The sequence below is a fragment of the Theobroma cacao genome, chromosome 2 (genome assembly GCF_053813885.1).
Source record: "Theobroma cacao isolate CCN51 chromosome 2, ASM5381388v1, whole genome shotgun sequence".
Classification (NCBI taxonomy): domain Eukaryota; kingdom Viridiplantae; phylum Streptophyta; class Magnoliopsida; order Malvales; family Malvaceae; genus Theobroma; species Theobroma cacao.
The window spans coordinates 33,488,998-33,502,547 of NC_142640.1; the positions used below are offsets into that span (position 1 = coordinate 33,488,998).

At 37.8% G+C, this 13,550-nt stretch overlaps 1 protein-coding gene and 1 pseudogene across 1 annotated transcript; one reads left to right on the forward strand and one right to left on the reverse strand.

Annotated features, from left to right (window-relative positions):
• The first annotated feature begins 827 nt into the window (after nt 1-827).
• On the forward strand, nt 828-7,745 carry LOC18609172 (putative glutamine amidotransferase GAT1_2.1; annotated as a pseudogene).
• Nucleotides 7,746-8,790: 1,045 nt separating this feature from the next.
• Nucleotides 8,791-12,937, reverse strand: LOC18609173 (uncharacterized). Its single transcript, XM_018116332.2, has 6 exons — nt 12,338-12,937; nt 11,834-12,045; nt 10,524-10,809; nt 10,333-10,418; nt 10,152-10,243; nt 8,791-9,590 (listed from the first exon to the last, which is right to left on the reverse strand). Exons 1-6 carry the CDS (start codon nt 12,653-12,655, stop codon nt 9,358-9,360), a joined length of 1,227 nt encoding a protein of 408 aa, XP_017971821.2. The 5' UTR covers nt 12,656-12,937; the 3' UTR covers nt 8,791-9,357.
• Between the last annotated feature and the right edge of the window lie 613 nt (nt 12,938-13,550).

Below are 13,550 nucleotides of genomic sequence, written 5' to 3' on the forward strand. Positions count from 1 at the left end.
AATAATTCAAACATAGAACATAGAAACATTGATACGAGAGCATGATAAGAAGTAGGACAACATTATCCCAAATGATTCATTTATAAAGCATAGTTGGTCTTGGAGAATACATGCTCTTATAGCATCTATATAATCCTTTCAACTTATCTATTTATCCTCTTAAGTTTTGAGTTAATGTTAATGTCTTATTATATTGTTGCTGAGAAAGATTTTAATTATACATACTTGGGTTTTTTAAGGTCTCTAAATAAAGTGGGTTACATTACTTGGATGATTGCCTAAATAAAGTGGGCTCTTTTACCAGCTTCCTCGTCGTTAGAATTTTTTTTTTTTTAATATTTTTGAGAGAACAAAAAGCAAGACTACCGGCTCAACATAATTCATAATTCATATTTCTTAATAGTTTTTTAAATTTTTTTAATATTTTCTTCTCAACTTGCAAATAATAAAGGAAAAATGTGTTCAACATAATTAATCATATTGATTGAATTAGGTAGACTGATTTATAAAGTAAAATCCATTGTACGTAGAGGAGAAACATGGCAGCCAATTAATCCAGCATTTGATCAAAGTAGGACTGAACTTAACCTAAGATAACGCAAACACTGAATAAGGCAAACATAAATTTGGGAAAGAACAAGGAATTTGCTCTGCTCTTCTGCTACTCAAAATCTGAGATACAATCAAACCGTAACCTTCACAAATTCCCATTCTAAATATAGGTTATAATTCTCCTAAGCTTTGCATCATTACAATTTTGTTTTCCAAGCTTTTCTACCTCTCTATCCCCTGCTAGACTTAAGGCACGCCTTCTGGTTACGGAGTCCATGTCTCTTCCGAGGGTCCTAATTGTCTCCCGCCCAACTGTTCGAAAGTACAAGTTCGTGGATTTTGTGGGTTCGTTCCGTTTCTTTCTCTCTTGATTTCATTAATTTGTTGCTGTATTTCCAACTTGAAATTGCCTGCATGCAGAGATATAAATTTGTGGGTATAATAATATAGCTTTATGACGACGGCTAATAGAATGTACTTGTAATAGGCATAGACCTAGTGTCCTATATTGACATTAGTGCGTGCTAACTGACTGGTACGGTGTTTTCCCCTTTTTTTAGCAGGAGAATATCATCTAGATCTCATTGTAAGCTATGGAGCTGTGCCTGTGATTGCCCCACGAGTGAGCGGAGTCCACATGCTGCTGCAAAGCTTTGAGCCTATCCACGGCCTTCGTCTTTGTGAAGGAGAGGATATTGATCCATCCCTTTATGATGCTCAACTCTCTGATTTTTCAACAGAGGAACTTGAAGAGATTAGGCAACTTCATGCAAGTGATACTTGCACTGACAGAGAGAAAGATGCAATAGAGTTAAAGGCTTGCTAAGCTTTGTCTCGAAAGGAACATACCCTTTTTGGGCATATGCAGAGGGTCACAAGTCCTGAATGTCGCCTGTGGGGGTACAGTATATCACGATGTAGAAAAAGAACTGTCAAAGAAAAACTTAGGAGAGCAGAGAGTAGATCATATAAACTACGATAATTATGATGGACATAGGCATGTGGTGAAGGTAGTAAAAAACACTCCTCTGCATCAATGGTTTCAAGATTCTTTGGATGAAACTGAAATGGAAATCATGGTGAATAGTTATCACCACCAAGGTACAAAGAAATTAGCTCCGCGATTTGTGCCACTGGCTTTTGCTCCAGATGGTTTGGTGGAAGGGTATTATGACCCTGATGCCTATAATCCTGAAGAGGGTAAATTTATCATGGGCCTTCAGTTTCATCCAGTAATGAAGATAACAATTGCAATTTCCTTTATCCTTAATCCTCTCCTTCTTTATCCTTTCCCATATCTCCTTAATTCTCTCTTTTATCTTCTCAAATTGATATGTACATATCTTCTCAAATTCTTTAGCCGATAGGTTAGCCAATCCCTTTAGAAATGCTTAGCCGATCTCAACCAACTCTTGTATCTCAATTCAACTCTTGTATAAATACATGTATTAACAAATAAATTATATATAGTGAAGAGTTAATTTACTCTTTATGGTATCAGAGCCTGGTACATAATTTTTTTTTAAGTCATGGCAGAGAATGAAGCAAATCAAGTTAATGTGGCCTTGGTATCATTTGCAAACGCATCACACAACATTGCAATTGATACTAAGTCCCCATACTTTTTGCATTCATCATATCATCTTGGCTTAACTTTTGTCACACATCCTCTTAACGAGAATGGTGAAAATTATTTTACCTGGAGGCGCAGCTTTCTAAATGCATTACGATCCAAAAACAAAACAGGATTCGTAGATGGGACCATAGTCAAACCGAATGTCAATTCCCAAGATTACGACTCATGGGTCCAATGCAATGCCATTGTGCTTTCCTGGTTAACAAATGCGCTTGCAAAGGAGATCCAAAGTAGTGCGGTTCATGCAGACACAGCTCATGAGGTTTGGGCAGATCTGCAGGAAAGATTCACACAAGGAATAGCTCCACGTATATACGAATTGAGGCGTGCGATTGCACTATTGCAACAAGAAAAATCATCAATTTCATCTTATTACAGTAAGCTCAAAACTGTTTGGGGTGAATTACAAGCTTCTAATCCTATTCCTGTATGTACATGTGGTTGCACGTGTGGAGCAGCAAAGAAAATGGAGGATATGCGAGAACAAGAGAAAGTATTTGATTTTCTCATGGGATTAGATGACACCTTCAGCACCGTGAGGTCTCCGATACTTAGCGTTGACCCATTGCCTAGTTTGGGGAAAGCATACTCCATAGCAACGCAGGAGGAAAAACAAAGACAAGTAGCAGCAAATCGAGTCCCAACTATTGAAGGTGCTGCGTTTCTGGCAGGACAGGTGACCGGAGATCAAGCAATGACGTCGAGGCATGCTGTTGCAAACAACAAGAGAAGCCAGAATCGACGTCTTGAGCAGAAAACAGAACCAGTGCGTTGCACTCATTGCGGAAAGCCCAGGCATACAAAAGAGCAATGTTTTGAAATTATTGGTTACCTAGAAAATTGGAATCGTCGGCCATCAGATCGGAGTCGAAGCCGAGGAGGAAGACGAGTGGATCAGAGTAGCAGCAGTTCGGCTCTTGCAGCCACAATTGGAGACAGTAATTCCTCGATCCCAACTTCAGGAATAAAGGCACAACAGCAGCAAATTCTTCAAGTGCTTGCTGCGTTGGGTGTGGGCAATACACCAAACCTTCAATTGGCATCATAGGCAGCCAATATCACCAATCAGAATGCGGGTAAGAAAGAAAGACACAATGATCCATGGGTCATAGACAGTGGGGCCACAAACCACATTACAAAGGATTTGGGCCTTCTCACTAATGTCAAGCACAAGCCCAATTTTCCTCCAATCCAAATACCTAATGGAGAAATGGTCCCCGTACAAGCTTTAGGCCATGTTAAATTGAATAAACAATTGGTCTTGGACCAAGTCCTTGGCATTCCAAATTTTAATTTTAATTTGTTATCTGTTAGCAAATTAACCAAGGATTTGAATTGTGTGCTCACGTTCTGGCCTACATTTTGTGTTATACAGGACTTACCTTCGAGGAGGCCGATTGGAGTGGGTAGGATGCGTGATGGACTCTACTACTTGGAACCAATAAGAGAGGGCAAGGCACTAATGGCAAGCAATATGAGGCATGCAGATATGTGGCATCGGAGACTGGGGCATTTGCCAATGAATCGCCTATCTTTTATTGGGGATTTATCTATTAATGTTAAGGAAAATAAATTTTGTGATGCTTGTTGCAGAGCACGACAACATCGTTTGCCATTTTTTGCCAGTACTTATGAATCTAGTCGAATTTTTTAACTTATTCATTGTGACATTTGGGGAGATTATAAAACTCCGTCATTATTTGGGGCTTTTTACTTTCTAACCATTGTTGATGATTACAGTCGAGCCACCTGGGTATATTTGATGAAGTATAAGTCAGAAACACGTGATTACTTACTGCATTTTTACCAATGGGTACGAACTCAATTTAATACACAAGTGAAAATTGTGCGTTCCGACAATAGGATGGAATTCAAACACAATGATTTACTTACCTACTACAATGAGAATGGAATTGAGCGCCAAACAAGCTGCACAAACACACCACAACAAAATGGGAGAGTAGAAAGAAAGCACAGACGTTTGTTAGAAGTTACACGAGCGCTACGCTTCCAAGCACATCGACCCATAAAATTTTGGGGTGAATGTGTCCTAACAACTGCATGCTTAATCAACAGAATGCCACTATCAGTTTTGAAGAACAAAACCCCATACGAAATCTTGTTTGGAAGATCACCAACCTACCAACATCTCAGAACTTTTGGATGCTTGTGTTATGGACTCATCACCAACAAGTCAAGCGACAAATTTGCACCTCGCTCCAAACCAGGTATTTTCTTAGGCTATCCTCATGGACAAAAAGGGTATCGAATATTCGATATTGAAGATAAGAAAATCTATACTTCACGTGATGTGCAATTTTTTGAGAATATTTTCCCAAGTGCATTGACCAAAGGAAGCAATGGAATTGATGGGTCTCCAACAACACACATACCGGCATCTTGGACTTCAACAAATCCTAATATCCAAGTTCACACTTCTGATGAATCATTCATGTGTTCCTATCTGACCCATATGATAAATTAGTGCAAGGATCGAGTATGATCGAGTCACACGGAGACAGTGGGAGCCACGTTGAAACTGAGTCATGCGAGTCATATGATACGGCTAGATCTGGCGAATTAAATGATATGGGCACGTTGGACGAGATTGGGCAACGTCATTCATTAAGCAATAAAGAGTGTACCATTGATTCAAATGGGTCACTTGGGCAACAAATAGAGCAACCAAGTACTGCTACTGGTACTACTGTTACAGCAGATACTTCAGTGATGACAGGAAAAAGAGCTCGTCAGATTCCTCGAAAACTAGCAGATTATGATTTTGTCTTACCTCCCTCTCTCACATCGTCCTCTTCAACGCACACTCCCACACCCAAGGCCAACTCTACGGTATATCCACTTTCACAATTCATCTCTTATTCTCGATTTTCACGTGATCACAATGCTTTTTTGGCGGCCATCCTTTCAACCGATGAGCCAACTAATTTTCATCAGGCAATAAAATATGCTCATTGGCAGGATGCTATGGCAAAAGAAATCTCAGCCTTAGAAGAAAATAAAACATGGGTTTTGAGTAAGTTACCACCTGGGAAGCGAGCAATCGATTCTAAATGGGTGTACAAAATTAAGTACAACCTAGATGGAAGTGTGGAACGATATAAGGCTCGTCTGGTTGCTAAAGGTTATACTCAGATAGAAGGGGTAGACTTTCATGAAACTTTCGCACCGGTGGCTAAACTAGTGACTGTCAGATGCTTGCTTGCGGTAGCTTCAGTACAGAATTGGGAATTACACCAACTGGATGTCAACAATGCATTTCTCCATGGAGACCTAAACGAGGAAGTTTATATGAAGATTCCACAAGGATTCACTCGAAAGGGGGAGCAACGTGTTTGTAAGTTGCAAAAATCTTTATATGGACTTAAACAAACCTCGAGAAATTGGTATAAAAAATTCACTACAGCCTTGTTAGCCATTGGTTTTTATCAATCTGATGCAGATCATTCGCTTTTCTTGTTTCATCGAGGGCCAGCTTTCATTGCTATTTTGATATATGTAGATGATGTGATAATCACAGGGAATGATTCAGACCGTATTGTCAAACTAAAGCGTTATTTGGACAAGAAGTTTCGCATCAAAGATCTTGGAAAATTGAAATATTTTCTTGGCATAGAAGTTGCTCGTTCTCCTTCTGGCATAGTTTTAAGCCAACACAAGTACGTATTGGATATTTTGTCCGAATGTGGTTTAATGGGCAGCAAGCCTTTATCCTTTCCAATAGACCAACAACACAAGCTTGCGTATGACACTGGGCCTTTTTGTTCTAACCCTGAGCTTTATCGACGACTTGTTGGACACCTGCTTTATCTCACTATCACAAGGCCAGATATTAGTTATGTTGTACACTTATTGAGTCAATTTATGCACAATCCTCGGCAACCACACTTAAATGCAGTTTTTCGTGTGCTTCGATATCTCAAGAATGCTCCAGGTCAAGGACTCTTATTACCTTCCAATAATTCATTGTCTCTTCGGGCATATTGTGACGCAGATTGGGTAGGATGCCCTACCACCCGCCGATCTACTACTGGCTACATTATATTTCTTGGGTCATCACCAATCTCATGGCAATCGAAGAAACAGACAGTTGTTTCACGTTCATCTGCAGAAGCAGAGTATAGAGCAATGGCCACTACTTCTAGCAAAATCATTTGGTTAATACGATTACTACGAGACCTACAAGTGCCTTGTTCTAATCCAGTACCACTTTTTTGTGATAATCAAGCTGCCATCCACATAGCTGCAAATCCAGTTTTTCATGAACGTACGAAACACATAGAAATTGATTGTCATTTTGTTCGCCAGCATATTCAGTCTCAAACTTTGATTCCTCGACCTATCACTTCAAAATTTCAACTAGCAGATATTTTTACTAAGGCACTTGGGCGTGACCGTTTTCATGAGTTACTTAGCAAGTTGGGTGTTTCAACTCTTCACACTCCAACTTGAGGGGGAGTAATGAAGATAACAATTGCAATTTCCTTTATCCTTAATCCTCTCCTTCTTTATCCTTTCCCATATCTCCTTAATTCTCTCTTTTATCTTCTCAAATTGATATGTACATATCTTCTCAAATTCTTTAGCCGATAGGTTAGCCAATCCCTTTAGAAATGCTTAGCTGATCTCAACCAACTCTTGTATCTCAATTCAACTCTTGTATAAATACATGTATTAACAAATAAATGATATATAGTGAAGAGTTAATTTACTCTTTAGAGCGAATGCGGCAACCAGATTCAGATGATTTTGATTATCCTCAATGTGCATGTGCATATCAGGTACTAATAGACTCACTTGGATTGCAATTTTTCTTTTGTTCAGTTTTCGGTATAAATGTTGCACAAAGGGTATTCATGCCACTATAATTGAGCACAAGTCATTGATAATGATCTGGATAGAGCTTAGGTTTTGACTAAAACTTCCAATAGTACCTGAAAGGACAAGGGTATATATAATTGTATCTGCATGATTGTGATTATGCAGGAGTTCGTGAAGGCAGTGATTGCTTATGAGAAAAAACTTAGCAGCTCAGTTTCTGTGCCAAAGACTCTTCAGCTTAACCAGGAAATGGAGAAGAAAAGAAAGATAATTGTTCAAAGTTTCTCTATTGCAAGCAGCATGTATACTTCAGGCAGCAGAATCATTTCAGGACAAGAATCTGAACTGGAAGTCGGAGCCAATTTTCCGGAGGTTAGCACAAACTGATAATTCTTGGTCATTTTTAATATTTTGTTTTATATGTTCAACTCAAACTGAAATTCTGAAATGGTTGGTTGATGCAGCTGTAGGCAAACACCCTATTGAGTTTACAGAGGAGAACAGGCTGAAGCAAGTGGGTGCAACAGTAAGGAATGGTTCAACATACAAAGAAAAATTGAAGATGAATGAGGAGAGAAAGGAGGTTGCAAGGGCTATAATGGGGAAGATGTCAATAGAGCAACGATCTGATTTGGAGACATTCTACAACAATATGTCTCAAATATGTTCAGAGGCCTTGGACAGAAAGCTCCAAGACCTAGAGGATGAGGAAAGCTGATTTTTTTAACTTTTCCTCACCTTCCTGCTGGAATTCTCTTTCTTTTTAGTGGTCGCATTTTTATTTGGGTTTTGACGTTTTTGTTTCCTTGCTTCCCCAATGAAGATTTCTAAACCAGGAAAGCCAAATTGTAAATTCTGAGAAAATTCTTGATGGCAGCACTTCCAAGATAATATATGAAATTAAACTTCAAAATATTATGTACAATCGGATTCAAATAGCAGATATTTTATAACTACAACTTGAATCTTATTTAAATCCATGATGGGTAATAATTTTACAATCTATATGGAATTCAATTACAAGATATCTTTAATTATATTTTTTTTTTCTCAACATATATCTTAATTATACTTAATCAGGTTAGATAAAGCAAGATGTTCAATACCACCATTTGCATTCGATACAAATAAAATTAAATTTCGGAGTTGGGACTTTTGACCCCCAACTGATTTTCACCTCCCATTGCATACCATACGGCTGCATATGACACCCCTACAGACTGTCAACCATAGCCTTGAAAATGAGATGCAGCAAATGGCTTTAGTTCATTTGTTAGAAGGGGAAAAATATATATATTACTATCCAAGTTCAACGGAGACAACGAATGATTTGTGTTGAGAAAACTGATCATCAATTGAATGTGACTTTCGGGACTTTCCCAATCTGAAAAATACGTAACTCATGATCAATAAGGTTGAAAACCAACCAAATCAATATTCAGGAAGGAAACAAAAATATGAAACATTCAGACTCCATTCTAGTAATTCTTCAGCACCATGTTCCATGATCATGAAACTTTGTTCAATGACAGTGACAACAAAAATGATCCTGTCATAAAGACATAAATTGAAAGCATTGCAAAACTGTTTAAGAAGCAAAGTGGATGCTTTCTAAATTGATCAAAGCTCCAAGGCATGCTCATAATATCTGCATTACAAGTAATGGGGAAACAAAAAGTAGAACAAAAGCTATTCAGAGCATAGTTTATAGCCAAACAACCAGAAACACCAATTACCTAATCATATCGGTTCATTAATACCAATTCTCTAAACACGCTGTTCTTTCTGATGATTAATTAATTAACGTTAGCATTACAATAGATATCTGGGATAGCTCAAAGCCGGCACTTATACAACCACCCTACCAAAATCCCCTTTAAATGTTAAGTAAAACACGAAATCCTACATTTTGATCATCAGGACAGGAAAAAAAGGCCTGGTTTTCCATAACTTAACCATAGTTATAAATAAAAACATGAAACAAAACAAGCAAGATATAACTAACATATGCTGATAGCAAGTGAAACCACCTTTACACTAGCTGAGCTCAGCTCTCCAACAGCTTCTAACTCTAAATTTTCTCCATTCATTTCCACTAAAGCCTTATTGCAAAAGCTCACTTCTTCACTTCCACTCCAAAGCATTCTGTGTTAAGACTTTTTCTTCTCAAGTTTTATAAACTATTACAAAAGACAATCACCCCAAACTGAACTTTTGGCCTTGACCTCCAAAACGGAGGGATTATAATTTGCAGGTGATGTTCGACAAGTAATTATTGCACTTCACTTCTGGAATGACAGGAGTACTACTGTTACAGAAATATCTGAATATCACCTGCGGCAGAAAAATGTGAAATCTGGCTGATTGACCTGAAGAAGTCTCAACCAATTGTCAGCAGCCTGAAAGAGGTTGTTTGCCAAGTGACGATTACTTGCTCCATTAGGTGTCCACAAGGAACCCTTGAACTTGTATGAAGCAAGACCAAAAACAGGCAAAGACATCTTCGGAACACCATCCATGTCATTGGGATATGTTAGAACTGGTGCCTGAGCACTTTGTCCACCTAAAAGAAACCAATACAATAAGTTACATAAAAACAACTAGAAATAACAGATAAGTTTTCTTTGACAAAACATGGATGGTACTGAAAATTTATGCAACCCCACACTATTACTGATTAAAGACAAGTTTGTACAACCCCATGTTATGCGATCAGTATTTTGGGAATCATTCAGCTACAAAAATTCCTATAAAAGACAATTCTATCAACAATATATTAAAAAAGTGAACTAAAAATAGGCCTTTGTTGAAACAAAGGAGTAAGATTTTCAGTAACTACTTTGTAGTCAAACAGTGGGAAACCTTTGAGGAAAAGCAACGAAGAGAAGAAGATATTGCTCTTAAAGCACTTGAAACTACTCTTCATATTTTAAGTAGTTAGACACATATCAAGGACACTGCAGCACCATTTGACAAAATAATTCACAGAGATTGTTAGAGATTTAAAAGATTCACAATTATAAGTGAAAGCCGGAACAGAACATTCGATAAGAAAGCCTAGCATCATTCCCTAGTTCACACAAATTCAAAATAAATAAATATTAAAATGAAAATCCTTTGTTACCTTCTATGGGTGTATGAAGATAATGGTAAGTCAGAAAGCAAGCATCTAGATCTTTTAAGGTAGGTCCAGTAGGTATTCTGTAAATTGGATACCTACAACAATTTCATAATAACATTTCAGTCACATATGCCAAGACGAGTTTGAAAAGAAATATTAGGCCAAGCAAAAATGATAATAATACCATGCAACAGAAATCCAGCTGGAAGATAGTAAATCACAGCTTCTTAGAGTCTTCAGTTCAGGGAACCGGAAGGCCAGATCTGAAATCTGTTGCCAAAGATTAAGGTCAGGAAGTGACCAAAAATGAGAAAAGTATTTATCCAGACATTAAACCACTCCTGCTGTAAGAGAGAGAGAGAAACACAAACGGACCTTGTCAGCCAAAGGTTCTCGGCTATAAGGAGGGTCTCGTTCAAGATACTCAAAAATCAAACAACCCTGAGAATTGACAGATTCACCCTCATCAGTAGACAAGTCTTCTTGAAGTGCAATCTGCTGATCTCCCATGGATAATCTATCCATCCTAAGAGATATCTCACTTGCCATGTGATGATTTCTTTTTTCCCTCAAAACATTTGCTCCTCTTTCAGGTTCACAATCACTACTACCATCACTGCTTGAGTCCCTAAAATCACTATCACTGTCCTCACCTGGCTGCCTATCATAAAGGGAATCAATAATTAGTGAATATCACACAAAATACTTTTATTTTTTTCTCTGATGCAAGTATCAAACTACAAAAACTGTTTACAAACTACTAAGCCAAAAAAATAAAGGTGAGTATGTGTGGTTGAGAGGGACAGTGGCTGACAGGTCTACAAAAACTCTTAAGCTGGGTGGAGCTTCACAAAAAAAAAATAACTACCATTTCAATTCTATATAGAGCCAACTTTTTATTGAAAAATCAGAAACAAAATCATTGTGTCGATATTCCCATAACAAATATTTAAGTTCATAAATTATCTTTAACACATTAATTAATTAGCTTCAAAATTGTCAGCATAATACTCAGATCGTTAAAGTGTGTACAGCATTTTCGCATTAAATAGGAATTAGGACACAATACAAAGGATTTCGCAAAAGGAAGGACAGAGATGGGACTCATCACACCAAGAAATTATTGTAACCTTTCTAGAAAATGCTACAAGAGAAGTTATAAATATATTATCCTCACCACTGGAAGATGAAGGCTAAAACCACGCGATGAACTAAATCCAAGTCATGCATTGCAGGAAACTTGCGGCAATGTGGGAATTAGAACCAAACTCTCACCAAAAACTGTCCGCTAGCAATTAAACTACTATCTAATTTCAGTGACCTTTATATATCGATAATAAACTCATTGCTTATAGTTCACACTAGATTACCCTTGAAGAAGAGAACCACATTTTAATTGAATAAAATGGAAAGGAATTATTTCAGTTCAAAACAAGCAGGAAGCCCGCTCGCTAGGAATATAATAATCATCCAACCATACAGAACCATTCAAAAAAAGGAGTACATGAAATTCAGAGAACCATAAAAATCAGACCCAAAATTAAAATTAATAACAATATTGAGATAGCTAACAAAAGAGAATGAAAAACACAAAATTAACAAGTTAAGAAGAAGTAAATACTAAAAGACCCACAGGTTTAAACTCTAGATGGAATAAAGTTGAATGCTAGCAATGTATTATTTACCTTGACTTGGCAGACAGCTTCATGGAATCGCCATATATTTGAATGCCGGATAAATAAGGTACATAATACTGAACAACGGAATCACAGTCATTCAAAATTAGTGGGACTCCTGCTCCATATGCGCTCCACTCTTTGAATGACTCCCATAAATTACCTAACACGAAATATGGCTGAAATTCCACGTCACACCTCCGCCACCCTCTCATCGTCGTCTGTCACACCCAGTTTCAAAAATCATTCACATTTCACAAAAACGTATACAAAATCTCCCAAAATGTTCCTAAATTACACCAAACGTACATTTTTAAAGTGGACTTTTATTACTCGATAAGCAGTTCAATTTAAACGTTTTTTTTATTTTTTTACTTTTACTTCATATCACAACAAGCTTTAAGAGAAATATATCTATAACGCTAAATAATTTAAACTAAACAAATACAAAAACAATTAAAAATCCAAAACAAAAAAGAGAGAAAAGCTCGTCATTTTTGAGATTGAATAAACCTTCGAGGGATAAAGAGCAGGAACGGAAGGCATGATCGAGTCCAAAAACCGCTCTAAATTACTCAAAGGAGAAACAACCGGTTCAAAAGCGGAAACCAACATCGGTTTAGGATGGTCAGTTGAACCAACCCCCTTTTCCGAATGCCGGTTCATATGCGCCACCACCGGTTTATCCTTTGATTGAGTCGGCGTAACATCGCTTTGAGCTCTCCATAGTTGATCGGTTTGCTGATTCTGGTTCGCTCTCCTAGCCTTGGCCGGATTGTAAAACCGATCTTCTCCACGAACTCTCCTAAATTCCAATCCTGTCCCCAACATAACTAAAAAAAATTCCTTGGATTTCTCTTCTGTACTAAGAATTTGAAGTAATCGATTCTCTATGCGGATCGAAGAACAAAGATTGGAGAGACTTGAAATGGGATCTAATTCGACAGGTGAAGGGCAAGATGGTCAATGCAATTGAGAAAAATAAACAAAAGAAAGGCGATTGAAAGGAAGAGATGGGCTTAAAAAAGGCACCGAATAAATGGATGGGCGGAGGAAGAAGAAAACAATAAACAAAATTTTTTTTTTTTTTGCTTTTTCCGTTTTTTTATTATCCGTTTTCCTATCGTCGTGATTTTTCAAAATAAGGAAATACAAATATGCATTTCTTTAAAAAAATTGTGTAAGGACCGATTTAGCCTTTGTTTGATAAATTGTTGTAGAGTATCCAAATGCAAAATATTGATTCGATTGTGGATATTTTGGGGACAATGGGAGTGGACAGTTCAGATGGCTGCGAGTGGGCGGTTTGTTAAAGATTGGCAATTGATGAGAGGAAACGAGGGGTTAACACGTTCGCAAGGAGAGGAGGTGTGGACACGTGTATGGTTGGATTTTAGGGATGGGGAGGGGCTGTTTTATCTTATCCCATTCGGTTGTCTGGAGAAATTTTGCATACGGCACCAGTGTAGCAAATTTATGCTCCGAAAAACCACAATAAAAGTAGTAGTAGTACTAAATTTCGTCAACAAAATTAATTGTCACGCGATTTTGTATACCGTGAAGGGGACGCGCCAATTGGACAGCGGAAACTGAGGGGGTCACCACTCAGGACTTTACAGCTCCACGTTTGGCGGTAGCCTGTCCCGGTTCCATCTTCCTCTCAACAGTTGTTCTCCACTTGCTTATGTTCGCTGATTTTGTCACACGTGCATCAATTAAATAAGAA